General features: G+C 41.7%; 1 protein-coding gene across 7 annotated transcripts in view; it reads right to left on the bottom strand.

Moving 5' to 3' along the window:
• The window catches only part of PTBP3 (polypyrimidine tract binding protein 3), a 286,927-nt gene that overhangs the window by 86,498 nt on the left and 183,976 nt on the right, over positions 1 to 16,453 (bottom strand). For all 7 annotated transcript variants that reach the window (XM_030193767.1, XM_030193771.1, XM_030193768.1 and 4 more), the window contains 3 exons: positions 14,773 to 14,919; positions 2,491 to 2,601; positions 156 to 330 (listed from right to left, as the gene is read on the bottom strand). In XM_030193767.1, the coding sequence (XP_030049627.1) occupies positions 156 to 330; positions 2,491 to 2,601; positions 14,773 to 14,919 (433 nt within the window). The remainder of the gene's footprint in view (positions 1 to 155; positions 331 to 2,490; positions 2,602 to 14,772; positions 14,920 to 16,453) is intronic.

The following is a 16,453-nucleotide window of genomic DNA, read 5'->3' on the forward strand; positions in this document are numbered from 1 at the left end:
TGGAATTTCAATCCACAGTGATTCCAAGGAGTGTTTTGCTTCCTGCAGAATTAACAGCAATAACAGTGAAATATGCAATCTGCCAGCCAGTTGGATACAGCAAACGGAAAAGCTGTCTGCTCCATCTGTTTACAGTGCAAATGAGATTCTCTTACCAAAAGCAGCTGCCAAAGTGGGGTCAAGGGATGGCTGGCCATCTCCAGAAGGGAGGTCAAGGCGGGTGAAATCTCTACTTTTGTCATTGTTGTATTTTACATTAAGGTTTGTTAACTTGGAGAATTCAATACGGAGAGTGCAGCAAGCATTGTAGATATTCTGGCCATCCAGGGCCTGTAAAAAAAAAAAAAAAAAGCAGCATTTATAAAGTAGTTTATAAAGCAGTTAAGTAAAAACACCATTACAAAATATTAATTTGCACAGAAGATACTCAGACTATACATATTACATCAGAAACACATTTTTCTGTGTCTTTCCTTTTGAGGTGGGAAGGGTTTAAGGAGTCATTTCTTTCTTCTCCTTTGGAGTTACAGCTTACGGCTGTGACCTTTTGCCTTCATTTCTCCCATTTTATTTGCCCTTCCAACACGATGGGGTAATTTTATAAAATGATTTCCCACATGTAAAACCTCTTTTACATGCAGAAGAGACATTTTATAAAATTGTGTGGCAGTTTACGCAAGTATAAATATGAGTGGCAATAAGATGGCACATTCCTAAACCTCACTTGAGTTTTAATAATTTATGTACAGTATTTCAAGCTATGGTTGTTTCACACATAGATTTTTGTTATGTTTATGCATTGATTTGCCAGCTGATGGCAGTTAAACCATTACAGATAGCACAGAATGCTGCATATAGAGAGTATTACATGGGAGAAAGTCGTTTCAGCTCAGCAACACCATTATTACAATCTTTGCATTGCCTTGCAGCAGCAAATTGTCTGGTGCACTCCTAATTCAAGCAGTCAGCCTATGACCCTGCTTTCAAGAGTGGACATATTTTCTTCTGTTGATACATACACTGGAGGAAAAAAAGCACAGAGGGACGTCAAGAACAGGTTAGCATCGAAAATATGGCTTTACTGAGAGACCTGACACTGTCTTGATGGTAGTCAATTATCATCTACTATGATCCAATGAGTCAAACAGAAAAAGCCAATCAATAACTTTTCAGAAATTCAGCATACATACATACATGGCAGATTAGCATGCACCGTCTAATAAAAAAAACCTGTGGCAACACACAGCAATCTACGCCGTCAGAAACCGGGAACATGCATATAATCAAAATGAAATCGAGACCACTGGAACATGTGTCTTGGCATTAGCAAAAGGGAGAAACTTAAAAAACTGTGTTAAAATTATGAATTCACTTTTCAGCATTTATGCTCTATCTTTGGGTGACTACTTGCTGCTGTTGTATTTGTGATTTTGTTTCTGTGATAGGATAAACTTTTTTAAAAATTCATGTATAAAGATCTGAGAAACTTTGGTTCTCCTGCAAACTGAAGCCTCTTCTAGTTTTATCTGTTGGTAATATCTGAGAACTAAACCTAAGAAAGATAAAACTTACGACAACAGATACAGCCACCAGTTTCAGAGTTGATAATCAAGACATAGAAGTCACGAACAGTTCCTGCCTTCTGGAATCAGTTGTTAATGAATAGGGCTCTGCCCTAGCAGTCAAGAAATACAACAGTATCTGGCACTTGTCAGAGATGCAATGAAGGGCTTAAAGAAAATTTATAAGAGCTAGGATGTGTCCTTATAAACCAAGATACAAATGTTCATACCATGTTTTTTTTCTATTTTACTCTATGGATGCAAGTGCTGGAAATAAAAAAAAAAAAAAAAAACAACAGAAAAAGTATTGATGCATTTGATATGTGCTGTTGGTGGTGACAAGAGACACCGTTGCCAACTGGATAATGAAAAAAGCCAAAGACCACAGAGGGAAATGTACATGTGCTTTATTGACTACAGTAAGGCCTTACATTGTATTCATCATGCTAAAATGTGGGAAAGTTCTTTCCTAAGTTCTTAGGACAATGGGTGTTCCTGAACATCTTATGAGGAATATTTACTGTGGACAAGTAGCAACAGTCATGAGAAAGCACAGTGAAACTGGTTTTCAACTGACGAAGGAGTAAGGCTGTATTCTTTTACCATGTCTGTTTAACCTGCATGCCGAGTGCATCATGAGAGAAGCTGGATTCCAAGATAATGAACATGGTTTCAAAAAGGAGGAAAGATCAACAACCTCTGATATGCTTATGACACCACACTTAATGGCCTCCTGATCAAAGTTAAAAAAGAAAGTGAAAGAATGGGTCTGTGACTAAAATCTAAAAATAGACAAAAATGATGACAACAGGTGCACAACTACAGCTGAGAGAGCATTTGACAGAAGTGAAACATTTGAACTTGTGTCACAGATACTTTAATAGTGCTGTAGACATGAATACTCATGGATATTTGCTGTTTTTCTTACCATTTTTGCATGATATGCATTGATGGGATCGGCATACTGAAGCAAGGCCTGGAACTGATTATTTTTTGTGAAAGTGATGATCTTCAAGACAGTTCCAAATTTGGAGAAAATCTGGAGGAAGGAAATTTGGATTTTTTCAATAACAGTGAAATGCTTTCTATTTAAAATCTTCATATGTTTCTTAATTCTCTCTGTGCTACAGGCAGACATAACAAGGACTGTAAAAACCAACCACAGTTCGCAGTTAGCTCTGATAGACCTCGCATTATGCTACAACATGCGACCACAAGAGACTGGAGGTACAGAACCTTGTTTAGGTTTTAACTTGGAATATACTGAAAAAGCAGCCTACAAGAGAAAGTATCTACTATAATAAAACGCACCCTCAACGTTCTGAACTCAAAGCACAACGATAAAGGGTTCGTAACTTCATGGTGGTGAAGCCATCCCACTATGACTTTGTGCCTCGCCCTCGCGTCAAACATCATGACGACAAATGAACCCTTTAACGTTGTGCTGTGACTTCAGAAACTTGGCCCACAGAATGTTAAGGGTGGCAAAGAAAGAATCGCAAACAAGTAGGGGGTTACTCCTCCCCCTGGATGTCCAACACCCACCCCACGCGCCACCCCCCACACAAAGAGAAGCATGAAAAAACACAAAAAACAAGAAGCCCCGCTCCAACATGCTGGAGGTGCAACACACATCCCCGCGCCGCCTCTCCACCAACCCACCAACGAAAAACAAGGAAACAAAAAAAGCAAAGCAAAACCCACCCCCACCCACCCACCGACGCGTAGCTTTGCCGCCGGGGAACCCGAAACCCCGCAAGAACAAGTCCTGTCTTCTGACTCCGGCGTGATCTTCAGCATTACTAGCCTCTACAAGCAGGGCTTCTGTGCATCTGACATCCTGCACGTGCAGGACGTCAGACGCACAGAAGTCCGCCCTGCACAGGCTACCAATGCAGAAGATCACGTTGGAGTCAGCACAGCACACAACAGAGGAATTCTGCTGGCGGGATTTCAGGTCCCCCGCCAGCAAAACTACAAAACGGTAGGGTGGGATGATGATGGCGGCGGGGGGGGGGGGGGGGGGGGGGGGGGGCGGGTGCCTCGCGCGGAGAACACTCCAACAAAAACCTTGCTAGCGCCCGTTTCATATGTGTCAGAAACGGACCTTTATAACTAGTATGTAAATAAATATATCCACACACACACAAGGTGCACACAGAAAAATTACACTGGAATGATCATAATGCAGGGGATATAGTGAGAAGAGACTAAGGGAAGGGTAGGATATTATGAGTTTTAGAATGGTGAGTTATGTTGATGCATCTAATTTCTTTTGGGATGCATCTTTTATACTGATGTGGTGTAATCTCTAGCATGTCACTTAACTCTCCACTACCTCGGGTATAAGCTTAGAGTGTAGGCCCTCTTCGACAGGGAAATATCTACTGTACATGTATGTAACTTGCCTTATGTACTACCGTAAAGCAGTGGCGTAGCTATGTGGGGCCAGAGGGGCCTGGGCCCCATAGATTTGGCCCTGGTCCCCCTGCCAGCGACCCTCTTGCCCCCTCTCCCGCTGCCAACCCTCCCCCACAGTCGCCTACCTATGTTGGCGGGGGACCCCAATCCCCGCCAGCCGAGGAGGTCCTCTTCTTCCCACGAAGGCTTTGTTCTGTTTTTGACGTCCTGCACATACAACTCACAGAAACACAACGAAGCCTTGCAGATCAGCCAGGCTTCATTCTGTTTCTGTGAGTCTGACGTACGAAGCCTTTGCAGGAAGAAGAGGTCCTCCTCAGCTGGCAGGGATTGGGGTCCCCCGCCAGCAAAGGTACGCGACGGTGGGGGGGGGGGGGTCGAGAGGGTCATCAGCAGGGCTCGGGGTCTAAAATGTGCTCCCTCACCTCGGGCTCTGGACCCCCCTCTCCCGCCCAAATCTGGCTACGCCCCTGCTGTAAAGGCATGAGATATATTTTAAAAATTATTAGCATGGATCCAGTAGGTTGTAGGATCCAAGGCAGCATGGTTTTACCAGAGGCAGATCTTATCAAACAAATTCAATTGATTAGTCCTCAATCATTCAGTTGAAGCAGATGGTATTGCGTTGGATGTGGTCTATCTGGATTCAGCAAAGTCTCTGATAAAAGTCCTCATAGAAGGATCATATATAAACCGAACAGCCTGGGGGTGAGTTGCAAGGTGTTTAATTAGAATAAAGATTGGCTGACCGACAACTGACAACAGTGATAAATGGAATCCATTCTGAAGTAAGGCGAGTAGTGGAGTGCCTCATGGATTGGCTGTTCAATACCTTTGCAAGCAATACTGCTGTTAAAGGGGGACGTTTGCCTGTTTACAGATGACACAAATATCTACAACAAAGTAGACATCCCTGAAGGAACAGACAAAAAGACAATCTACAAAAGCTATAAGACTTGAGGAATATTTGGCAGTTAAGCTTTAATGCTAAGATGTATATAGTAATGCGCTTGGTGTGCAGAAATCCAAAGGAGCAGTATGCAATAGGAAGGGAAAGGCTGATGTGCACAGTTCAGGAGAGTCCTCTGTTGATACTGTCAGAGGATGCCAAAGTCGTAAAGCAATGTTGACTTTTGGGACACAAGGTTCTGCTACTGAAAGATCTGCTTTTGGTACTTTGTGCTTCTTATGTCAGCCAAGGTCTTTATTACTATTAAAGGAGTTGCATACAGTATCTTTCAAAATTAGATTGCTGTAATTAACTATACTGTGGCTTAACAAACCATCAGCATAGTCATTTTGACTACACTGAGAATTTTGGCAAGAGTTGGTAGCAGAAAACCTGTCACACCTGTTCTAGAGACATTGCACTGGCTTTCTGCATTAAAAAGAATACAATTTAAGCTATGTTTGATTTACAAGTGTATGAATCATCTGTGTTTAGATTATTACATCATGAACCCCATGCAATAACCTACAGGGTTATTTGCCTTTGCCTCCTTTATCAGTATTGCACTTAGAAGGATCCTAATATACTGTTTTAATTGATATGGGTTCTAAGACATGGAACAAAGTTCTGCCACTTATTTGCTCTGAGGCAAATTAAAGAGATTTTAGGAAGAAAACTTAAAACTTGGCTTTTTGTTCAGTAATATTAGTTTTATATATGTTGATGACTATACAGTTCTGTATATTTATTTTAGTTAATTATAATTATATATTATAAGTGATTGATGATTATTGTATACTAGTAAAACATGCCCGTTTCTGACAAATGAAACAGGCGCTAGCAAGGTTATCCTCCGAGTTCCAGCTTGGGCCCCTCCCCTCCGAGTTCCATGCCCCCTCCCTCTCCTCCCCCTCTCTCCTACCCTCCGAGTTCCTGGCCCCCCTCTCTTCTCAGAGTTCCAGACTCCCACGCCTCCCTCCCTCTCCCCTCCGAGTGGCAGCCCGACCGGCGTTGCCCGCCCCTCGCCTTCCTGTGTGCCGGCCTGAATTTTAAAGTTTTTACCTCGGGGTCCGCCGGCAGCAGTAAAAGGCGAGCAGGCATGGCGCTTCAGCCTGCCTTCCCTTCTGTCTCAGCTCTGCCTCTGGTCCCGCCCCTCCGGAAACAGGAAATGAGGGCGGGACCAGAGGCAGAGCTGAGACAGAAGGGAAGGCAGGCTGAAGCACCGTGCCTGCTCGCTTTTTACTGCTGCCGGCGGACCCTGAGGTAAAAACTTTTAAATTCATGCCAGCACGCAGGAAGGCGAGGGGCAGGCGGAAGACTGGGAGAAGAGGGCGGGCAACGCCGGTTGGGCTGCCACTCGGAGGGAGGGGGCATGGAACTCGGAGGACAGGGGAGGAGAGAGGGAGGCGGCGGGCCTGGAACTCGGAGGAGAGGGGGGAAGGGAGGGGCGAGTCTCCCGCGATTGAATCCTCACCTCCAATGTTCTGTGGCTCGCTGGTGCTGGTGTCCCTTCCCTCTCATTGATCCGCCCTCTGACGTCATCACATTCCGACGCGAGGGCGGACCAATGGGAATTGTGTTACGAACCCAGGCATCCAGACGTAGAACGTTGGAGGTGCAAATTATTATATAGGATTCTATGTACTTTTGACATCCATTTAAGACGAAAAGAAAATAAATCAAGTTGCACAATAAATTAGACTTGCTTTTCTGAAGTAGGTTGTGAAAACTAAGGCTGTTTATAGCCTAGGAGATACTCAATGAAGTTATATAGAAATAAACAGGAAGAAATTTTTTTTCACTCAACGAATAGTTAAGCTCTGGAACTTGCTTCTCGAGAATGTGGTAAAAGCAGTTAGCATATCTGGGTTTTAAAAAGGTTTGGATAAGTTCCTAGAGGAAAAGTCCATAGTCTGTTATTGAGAAAGACATGGCAGCATGGAATGATGATACTATTTGGGTTTCTGCTAGGTACTTGTGACCTGGAATGGTCACTGTTGGAAGGATACTGGGCTAGATGGACCATTGGTCTGACCCAGTACGGCTATTCTTATATTCTTAGCTATTCTGCATGCTGTTTCAATTCTTTCATTTCTAATTTTTCAATTTATATTTCTTATCCTTTCATTACTTTTTAGTCTTTGGTTCTCTTTATGCAGCCCTAAAACAATTAATCAGCAGAAAGGAGAAGGGTGGATAATGTCCCTGGCACAGGTCATTTGCGAGGCCTCACATGGAGTAACGCGTTCACTTTTGGAGGCTATATCTCAGTTAAGATATAAAGAGAATGGAGTCAGTCTAAATTAGGGGTTCTCAACCCAGTCCTTGGGACATACCAAGCCAGTCTGATTTTCAAGGTATCCACAATAAATATGCATGAGATAAATTTGCATGCACTGTCTCCCTATACACCCACAAGCTCACTATGCTTTTTGGAATCACATTGTCTGGCGTTATCCTCACCGTATAGGAATTCAGCTTTCTTTTTCTTACCCCCTTTACTCAGCTCTGAACAGTCATTCACCAGATTTGAAGCCTCTCTCATTTTTTTAGGCTGTTTTTAACCATGCTTTAACAGTGCACCCACACACATGTTGCCATTTTTTTTTTTATTTTAATTTATGAATCTAGTGTTAATCTATTAAAGGTATGAATGGTTGTCTCTCTCCTATCATTGAATATGGAGTTCTGTTCATTCTTTTTGTTTTTATTTGTAAACTGCTTTGGCCTGCTGGACAGATTAGGTGGTATATTAAGGATATTTAATAAACAAACATTTATCTCATGCATATTCATTGTGGGTATCCTATAAAATTGACTGGCTTGGTGTGTCCCAAGTATTCGGTTGAGAACCCTAGTCCAGAGGAAAGTGACGAAAATGGTAAGAGGTCTGCATCAGAAGACATACAAGAAGAGAAAAGAAGTCCCAAATACGTATGCCGTAAAAAAGAGATGGGACAGAGCTTAAATCAACCTTTAAATTTTGATATGTATCAGTGAACAAATGAGTCTTCTTCCAAAGAAGAGATGCTGTAAAACTAGGACATAAAACATAGAAAAATGATGGCAGATGAAGACCTTATAGCTTATCGAATCTGTCCATCTATGCCATTTATTATCTGTTCTTCTCCATTAGAAATATTCTGTGTTTGTCTCCTGATTTCTTGGACTTCAGATACCGTCTTTCCCCCTGATATTCAGCTGGCGGCTGGCAGCGCGGTTAGCTGCCACCACTGGCACTAACTCCTATTCAATGCCAGGCCATTTCCAGTGACAAGCATTGAATATCCAGGGGTTTTTTTTTTTGTCGGCTATAACTTAACCAGCTATATCAATTACTGTACGCCGCCTTGAGTGAATTCCTTCAAAAAGGTGGTAAATAAATCCTAATAAATAAATAAATTCAGCTTTAGCTAGTTAAGTTAATAGAGGGCAACAATAGGACTGCTATCTATGCCGTTCAATTTGCCTGTTAAACTTAGTCGGCCAGTGCTTGAATATTCGCGATATAGCCCGTTAGCTGTTAAGAACTAAAGGGGAGATTCTATATACAGCGCCTAAAAAAATCCATACGGAAAACATTTTTGCCTAAGCGTATTCTATAAGTGGCGCCCAGATTTAGGCACTGCATATAGAATATGATTAGTTGATATCCCCAGCACCTAAAACTATATGCATCCATTTACACCAAGGAAAACATGGCACGAATCCCGGCACATAGATTTATTGTACTTGTATCCCACATTTTCCCACCTATTTGCAGGCTCAATGTGGCTTATAAAGGTCTGTTATGGCAGTGCCATAACAGGGAAGAAATACAATTGTTGTAGCAGAGAGGTAAACGAAGACAAGAGGATCTGGTTATGCAGCTGTACAGTGAGACATTCTGAGTAAAGGAGTATAAAGGTTGTGTTCAAGCAGTTAAGGGTTCTCGTGGTAGGCTTTGTTAAAGAGATAGGCACATTGGGACATATTCTATAACTACGCGTGTAAATTTTGGCTGCGCACATTAGAAATTAGGCGCACTGCATTACAGAATACGCTTAGCTAGTTGTGCGTGTAAATTCTAATTATTGCCAATCACTGCTCATCATTGTTTGCTATGTGCTGTTATCAACGCTGATTGGCTTATCAAGCCAATTAAGTTATACACGTTGTTACAGAATACGTTTGGATTTTGGCACGGATCTCTAGGTGCGATATACAGAATCCGGGGGGTAAGTGCTAATATTCAGTGGAGATAACTGGCTATCTTGTGCTGAATATTAACGCTTAGCCCAATATTCAGCACTATTTAACTGGCTCTTGGCCAGTTAAATAGCGCTTAGCCAGCTCTCTGTCTCTACCACCTCTACTGAGAGACCATTCCACGCATCCACCATCCGCATTTCCTTAGACTTGGGAGTAATTTATCTTCCTTTCACCTTCATCCTAAGCCCCCCTCGCTCCACGGTTTGCTTTCAATTGAAAGACTTGCCTCCTGTGCATTTATGTTATGGTATTTAAATATCTCTTATCATATCCCCCCTCTCCTGTCTTTCTTTCAAAGTATACATTTCAGGTCCTAAGCCTATCCCCATACATTTTATGACAAAGTACACTGACTATTTTAGTAGCTGCTCTTTGCACCAATTCCAGCTTGTTTACATCTTTTTGAAGATGTGGTCTCCAGAATTGCACATAATACTCTAAATAAGATCTTAATTTACTGTGTATCACCTCCTTTTTCCTGCTGGCCATTTCTCTCCCTAAGCAACCAAGCATCTTTCTGGCTTTAGATGTCACCTTTACTACTGGTCTGGCCACCTTATGATCACTGATACGATCACCCTAAAATCCTACTCTTCTTTCATGCACAGAAGTACTTCACCCCCTATACTGTACTGCTCCCTCAAGTTTTTGCAACCCAAATACATGACCCTGAATATTTTTAGCGTTAAATCTTAACTGCCAAATTCTGAACCATCCTTCAAGCTTCGTGAGATCCAACCTCATGTTACCCAAACCATCAGGGATGTCTGCCGTATTGCAGATTTTGTTATCATGTGCAAAGAGGCAAAACTTACCAGACAGCCCTTCAGCAATATCACTTACAAAAATTTTAAAAAGAAGCAAAGCAAGAACTGGTCCTTGCGGGACACCACTGGTAACATCCCTTTCCTCAGAATGAACACCACTTACCACTACTCTTGTCGCCTTTCACCTAAACAATTTCTAACCCAGTTAAGTTAGGGTCCATACCAAGGCCAAGTCAGCTTATTTATAACTTGCCTATGCAGAGCCATGTCAAAGGCTTTGCTAAAAGCTAAATACACCACATCTAGAACATTCAAGGCCCATTTTACATACTGTAGCACAATGAAATGAGAATCGAGATATCCAGGTTAGGACATGCACAATTAACTGTCAACCATGGAGCCTTTTGTAAAATATTATAACAACGCACAAGAATGCAATTTTATTTGCCAGCATGTGCACTGGGAGCAGCGATTTTAAAAAGCTGCATGTGGGGGACAAAGAATGTCCTGCTCTCCCCCAACTGTGCAAGGGAGCAGCTTTTAAAACCACTGCTCTCAACATCCACACAACTCTGAACCCCTGGTCCTGTCCCCTGCCTGGCATACCACCATCACCACCACCCCAGCAGACAAGCTCCCTATCCGCATCCCACATCCAGATCTCACTAGGTGTCCCTGGTGATCTAGTGGGATCAGCAGCAACCCCCAGTTGCTCTATATGCCCAGCTGACACCCAGCAATAATCTTGTGTTATTACCATGAGAGGTCAAGATGACAAGTAAGGGCAAAATGATACTGCAGTGAAATGACTCGTGGATATCTAAGGCAGCATGGGGAAGGTAAACTGTATAGAGTGGTAGTTACAACCCTAATGACCTTACTGGGCAGAATGGATGAGCCACATTGACCTTATCAGTCATCACAATGATTTAATGATTTATTGACGAGTTGAGCTTTTATGTATATTGGTGTACTTTTTTGTTGTATTTTGAATTACGCATTGAGTTCAGGTTCTTTCTGATGAAAGCCATGTCCCAAACTGTAGGATTATCAGTTTATTGAATGTATTTAAAGATTGCTCCCCCTGATATTCAAAAGCATTTAACCGGCCAGGATAGGCACCTGGTTGGTTAAATGTCTCATAACCGGCTATCTGGTGATATTCAGCGGGGGATAGCAAGCTATCCCCCACTGAATATCACTGGTTAGTGGCTAACCAGTTATATTGGGTGATATAGCCGGCTATCCATCGATTTTCAGCCCCACTTTAGTGGCTATATTTGGTCGTGTGAATATATAGGATATCTTTGGCCAGTTTGGACATAACCGGATAAGTCTGAATATCAACCTAGCCGGTTATATTCAAACCGGTGAAAAATAAACTGAATATTCAATGCCGGTCACAGGAAACCGCCTGGCACTGAATATCTAGGTTTAGTGCTGATCGTGGGAGTTAATCAGACTAACTCCCGGGGTCTGAATATCCACCCCTGTTTTCTTTTTGACTGTCCAACTGCCTTTGGGAAGTCGCTGACCATTAGCTGATGACAGCAGCTCTAATAAATCTTTACAAGTTTGAAAACAGACAGGTGGCTCTGCAATACCATGTAGAGGAACATGGATTCAGTTTCTGGCTCAGGTCTTCTGCTTCCTAGGTTGGCTACTGTGGGAGATGCTACAGAGAAGGGGTGCGCCCATGGGTGAGCCTGGGCCTCTCCACTTCTGCCTCAATTTCCCCTAGCATCCGGATATATCATCATTGCTGTAGCTGGCAGAAATCCCCAAGCCTGCCAGCTGAAGAAATCCTGTGGCGAGTCAGCTGAGTTCCGAAGCAGCACAGAAGTAAGCGGCAGCACTCTGAGCTTCTGAAAGCACCACTGCAAGGATTTTCAGTTCTTGAGGGAGCACTTTCCGGTGCTGATCTCACAAGATTATCATCAGACAGTGGAAGCCCACCAGTACTCAAAGTGCTAGTGGTGCCAGTGACAACAGCTTGAAATACAGCTGCTGACTACTGAGCTTCTTCAGTGCTCAGGTGACTTACCTCCACATTTCTTCAGCTGGTGAGGCTTGAAGATTTCCACAAGCTAAAGGTATTTTTAGTGTGTGTGTGGGGGGAGGGGGGGTTGGGGGGGGCATGAAAGGGAAAGAGAAAGCAAAGAGAGGCAGAGGATGTGGAGTATACAAGGTCTAGCGTCCACTCATGTTAACCTTTCCACCCCCCCCCCAGGCTACACCACACTGCACAGGCAGAGTTCACTACCCTAGAGCAGTGTTTCCCAAGTTCAGTCCTGGAGTACCCCCTTGCTAACCAGGTTTTCAGGATATTCACAATAAATATGAATAAACTTGATTTGCATACACTGCCTCCATTATATGTAAATCTTTTTTAATGCATATTCATTGTGGATATCCTGAAAACCTGACTGGCAAAGGGTACCCCAGGGATCGGACTTGGGAAACAATGCCCTAGAAGAAGGGAGTGGATAAATTTACAGTCTATGACTGTAGGGTTCTAGAAGGAGCCTTGGTGTATGACCCTCCTTCCTCTCCCTTTGACCAAAGACTACCATTACAGTGAATGGAGTGAATTAAGTTGACAAGAACACAGCAAAAAATCACTGGGTCCTTGTAAATGAAGGTTTATGGCACATATTCCAGCAATGGTTCTCACCAATGTGGAATTTTCCAATGAGGAGGGAACTGCTCGATCTAGAAAAAAACACCAAAAGCCACCCAGCTGAATGACTGCTGAATCATTACATTCCAAGTTGGTTCTCTAAATATTTTCTAACATTTTGCTGTTGTGTCATACTTTCACAACCTCAAGGTCCTTCTACCAGTAAACAATTCCTATTTAATACATGCACGCAGAAACTCTGACTTCCAAACAACAAAGAGTTGAACTCTTATAATTAACAGCTCAATAACACCGCAATCTTGTTCCCAATTGCTTTTTGGGAAGTACGTACATGATGCTGTTTATTAATCTAGCCTAGATACATCACATTTATCATACCTTTAACATAGGTTAAAAACCTTACCTACCAGCAATTTGTCTGGTTTTGCAGAGCAGAATGGTCCTTTTAATGTATTTTCTACTGTATTTCCTACTCTATCCAATTTAATAACATCAGGAAAGAACAGAATTAATTTTATTCTTTACTCTAGGCAAATATGCAAATAGTTTGCTCATTAATTTTTGCCGAACTATGTGAAGTCTGATTTATTGCAACTATTTATTCTAATTATAATGAGTTTTGAGCCATTTAACTTGGAACAGAACATCACAATAGCAAGGTGAAAATCATAGTTAAGCAAAACATTTGTTATGCTGGACATTTCTTCAGCATTTGATTTGAACAAACTCACTTTGTTGTCATGTTTACAGTAAATAAGGATTAGTTCAAATCTTTTTTGCTATGTGCAGCATTACAAAATGCAAATGAGGAAACATTTATCATGGATTTGTTTAAAGACAGGGGTTCCATTAGGCTCTTCACTAGGGTGAGATACAGAATATATGCAGACAGCACTCAACTATATTTTGCCACTTGGGTTAAATGCTGTTGATGCTCAGTCTACAATGGTAACCTATGTGCACTGGTGAATAAGTTATGTGAGAACGAGCTGGCACTGAACTGAAACAATATGGAAGTGCTCTTAGTGAACGACTCTTAATTGAACAACAGTCATCGCCTACAACAGGAGGATGAATTCTCCATTTTTACAAGAACATTAGAGATCTAGATGCTATTTTAGAGGGTAAACCATCTTTGAAGCCCCAGACTCAAGCTGTGGCTAAGAAGCATTCTATAAAACTAAGCTAGTGCAGAGGCTAAAACTACTTCTAGATCCTATACATTTTATGGCAATTCTATAAAGGGGCGTCTATATTTAGGTGCCTAACAAGTAAAGAAAAGTAAGTGCTTACTTTCCTTTATAGAACGCTACCGTAACAGATAAAATATATGGGGTTGATATTCAAAAGGAGAGGCCCCTGCCCGGTTAAATCCCACTGAGGTAGCTGGCTGCTGATATTCAGAGGCACTTAACCAGTATTGCCACTGAATACCACTGCTAACTGCCCATCCCCTAAGCAGCTAGTTTAAGGATAGGTATGGGCGGAGTTAAACGCCAACTTAGGCGGTTAATGGCAATATTCAGTCTGCTATCCGACTAAGTGCATGAAGTTAGAACTGGGCAATCTGTTTCTCTTGAATTTGTCAATTTATTCTATTACAGCTTTTAGATTTGAAGTGAAGTGCTTTAGTTGGGATAAATCAGGGGTTCTTGACCTTTTTGGTTCCCACACCCCTTTAATTGATCAATGAAACCCTTGCAGCTCCATCCTAAACCACATTTTCACTAGTGACTACGGACAGCTACATAAGAAACTAGCTGTTAGCCACTAACAATGCTAACTGTTAACGTTGTTAAAATGATAGTAGTACTCTTATGCTATCAATAACTATCCTAATAACTGCCTTCACTGTATAAAAAGTTTCATTGAATTGCCTCAGATTTCAAGACCCTTCTCCATACCCCATTTGACCTCTTCCCACACCCCCAGTTAAGAACCTTGTCCTAAATCAATACCATCAAAGCAGTTTTCCAATACTGGTATGACTCCAACATCCTCTTCAGTAAAGACCAGTGCAAAGAAATCATGTAGTCTTTCTGCTATTACTCCTTACCTTTCCTGAGCACTTCTTCCACCCCTTGGCTGTTCAGCAGTCCAACTGGCTCTCTCAGATAGAAATGAAGCTAAATATCCACTGCTGATTAGCTTTGAAAGTGGTTTCAGTTTTCATGCCCTTACCTGATACAGTATTTCCAAAGTGACGGGATAGAAGAGGTTCTCTACAATGATTCTGAGAACAGGGCTCTGGCCAGATAGTACAGAGCCCTCACTGGAAAGGCTTCCAGGCTGCATAGAATTCATTGCAAGCAGGGCAGCTTGGGCTCTCTGGGAACAAAAAGAAAAAAGATACAAGCAAATATATATGTAAATAGCTGAGCACAAATAGTATTAAATATTTTTCCATATAAAGGGAAAGGGAAATGGAACTTCATATACCACCTTTCTGAGGTTTTTTTGCAACTACAACTATAAAGAGAACAAGAACATACTGTCACTTGAAAACTAACTATAGATGCTTAATAGCTGCGATGGGGGTAATTTTACAACTGGTCGCCTGAATTGAGAGGGCAAAAAGGTGTCTATTTGCAGCCTTACAAACCCCTATGGGCTAGATTCTAAAAAAATTGGTGCAGGAAAAAATGCTATACTATAAACCGCGCTTAAAGTCAAGAGCAGCTACGCCCGGTAATTGCGCCTAACTTTAGGTACAGCCATTTGCACCAACTAAAATGCGGTGCAAATCACTGCGCCTAAAATTAGGAGCAGATCCCCCTTACTCTATAATTACGCATGTAAATTCCGGAACGTCACCTTCCATTTCCATGCCCCTTTTTGGGCTTGTTCCTAAATTTACACTTGTACATTTGAATTAAATCTAATTTGTGCCAATAATTGTTAATAAGCTAATTATCAATGCTAACTAGCTCATTATGCAATTTTTAGCACTTTTTATAGAATTCAGGGGTATACAACTTTATGAAATGCTAGCACAAATACTGCAGAAATTGTGCCTTCACTGAACACAGACATCACACCCACCTGGACATGGCTGTAAATGGCTGCACATGCTTTACATGCAACGTATGCTCTCCTGTTAGTATATAAATTATTTGGACCATCAGAAAGCTAGCACAAGCGTAATTTTATGCATAGTAACTTATAGAATACGGCACTTCAAAAGATAGTGCTCTCACTCCTCATCGGTCCATAGGAGAATTTTTTTCTTTTATTAATACGGTATTAAAAGCTTTATCAAAACATCCTCTTCGTAACAGCACTCAAGATCAAAAAACAACAGCAGCAAAAAAAACAGAAAAGGGGAATTTATCTTATGTTTAAATCTTTTTATTGACTGAAAGATCAATACAAACAAGCATAAAACTTCAACATGAACACTGTTCAAGTACAAGAAAATCATTCAGCATTCCACAGTCAATGAAGTTTCCTTTGTATCCCCAAGCACCCCAACCCCGTCCCTAATCCCTCTACTTTAAATCTGTTTATTAAAGTATTCCATTTATGAAGAGTAGTCAACAGCATGACATAGGAGAACGTAATACAGATAGCATATTGCATTACCGAATAATATCTCAAAGGGCCTTGTTTCTTATAGCCCAACTTTGAGAGACATCCTCTCTGGTAAAACCATATGTATGGTCTGCCCGTGCTGTAAAATCTTATCAAATTTTCTCCATTCAGCTAGCAAGAACATTGTAGTATTTTGCCTAACCATACTTGCTGGCAGATAATGACAACGTCTAATTTCCGTTTGATCAAGTAATGGTACAAAAGTATTTTAAACATCATAATGTCTCGGCCTACATTTCAATGCAACCATTAACTTTATTCCCCGTGCCTC

Source organism: Microcaecilia unicolor, chromosome 2 (assembly GCF_901765095.1).
Source record: "Microcaecilia unicolor chromosome 2, aMicUni1.1, whole genome shotgun sequence".
NCBI classification, from domain to species: Eukaryota; Metazoa; Chordata; class Amphibia; order Gymnophiona; family Siphonopidae; genus Microcaecilia; species Microcaecilia unicolor.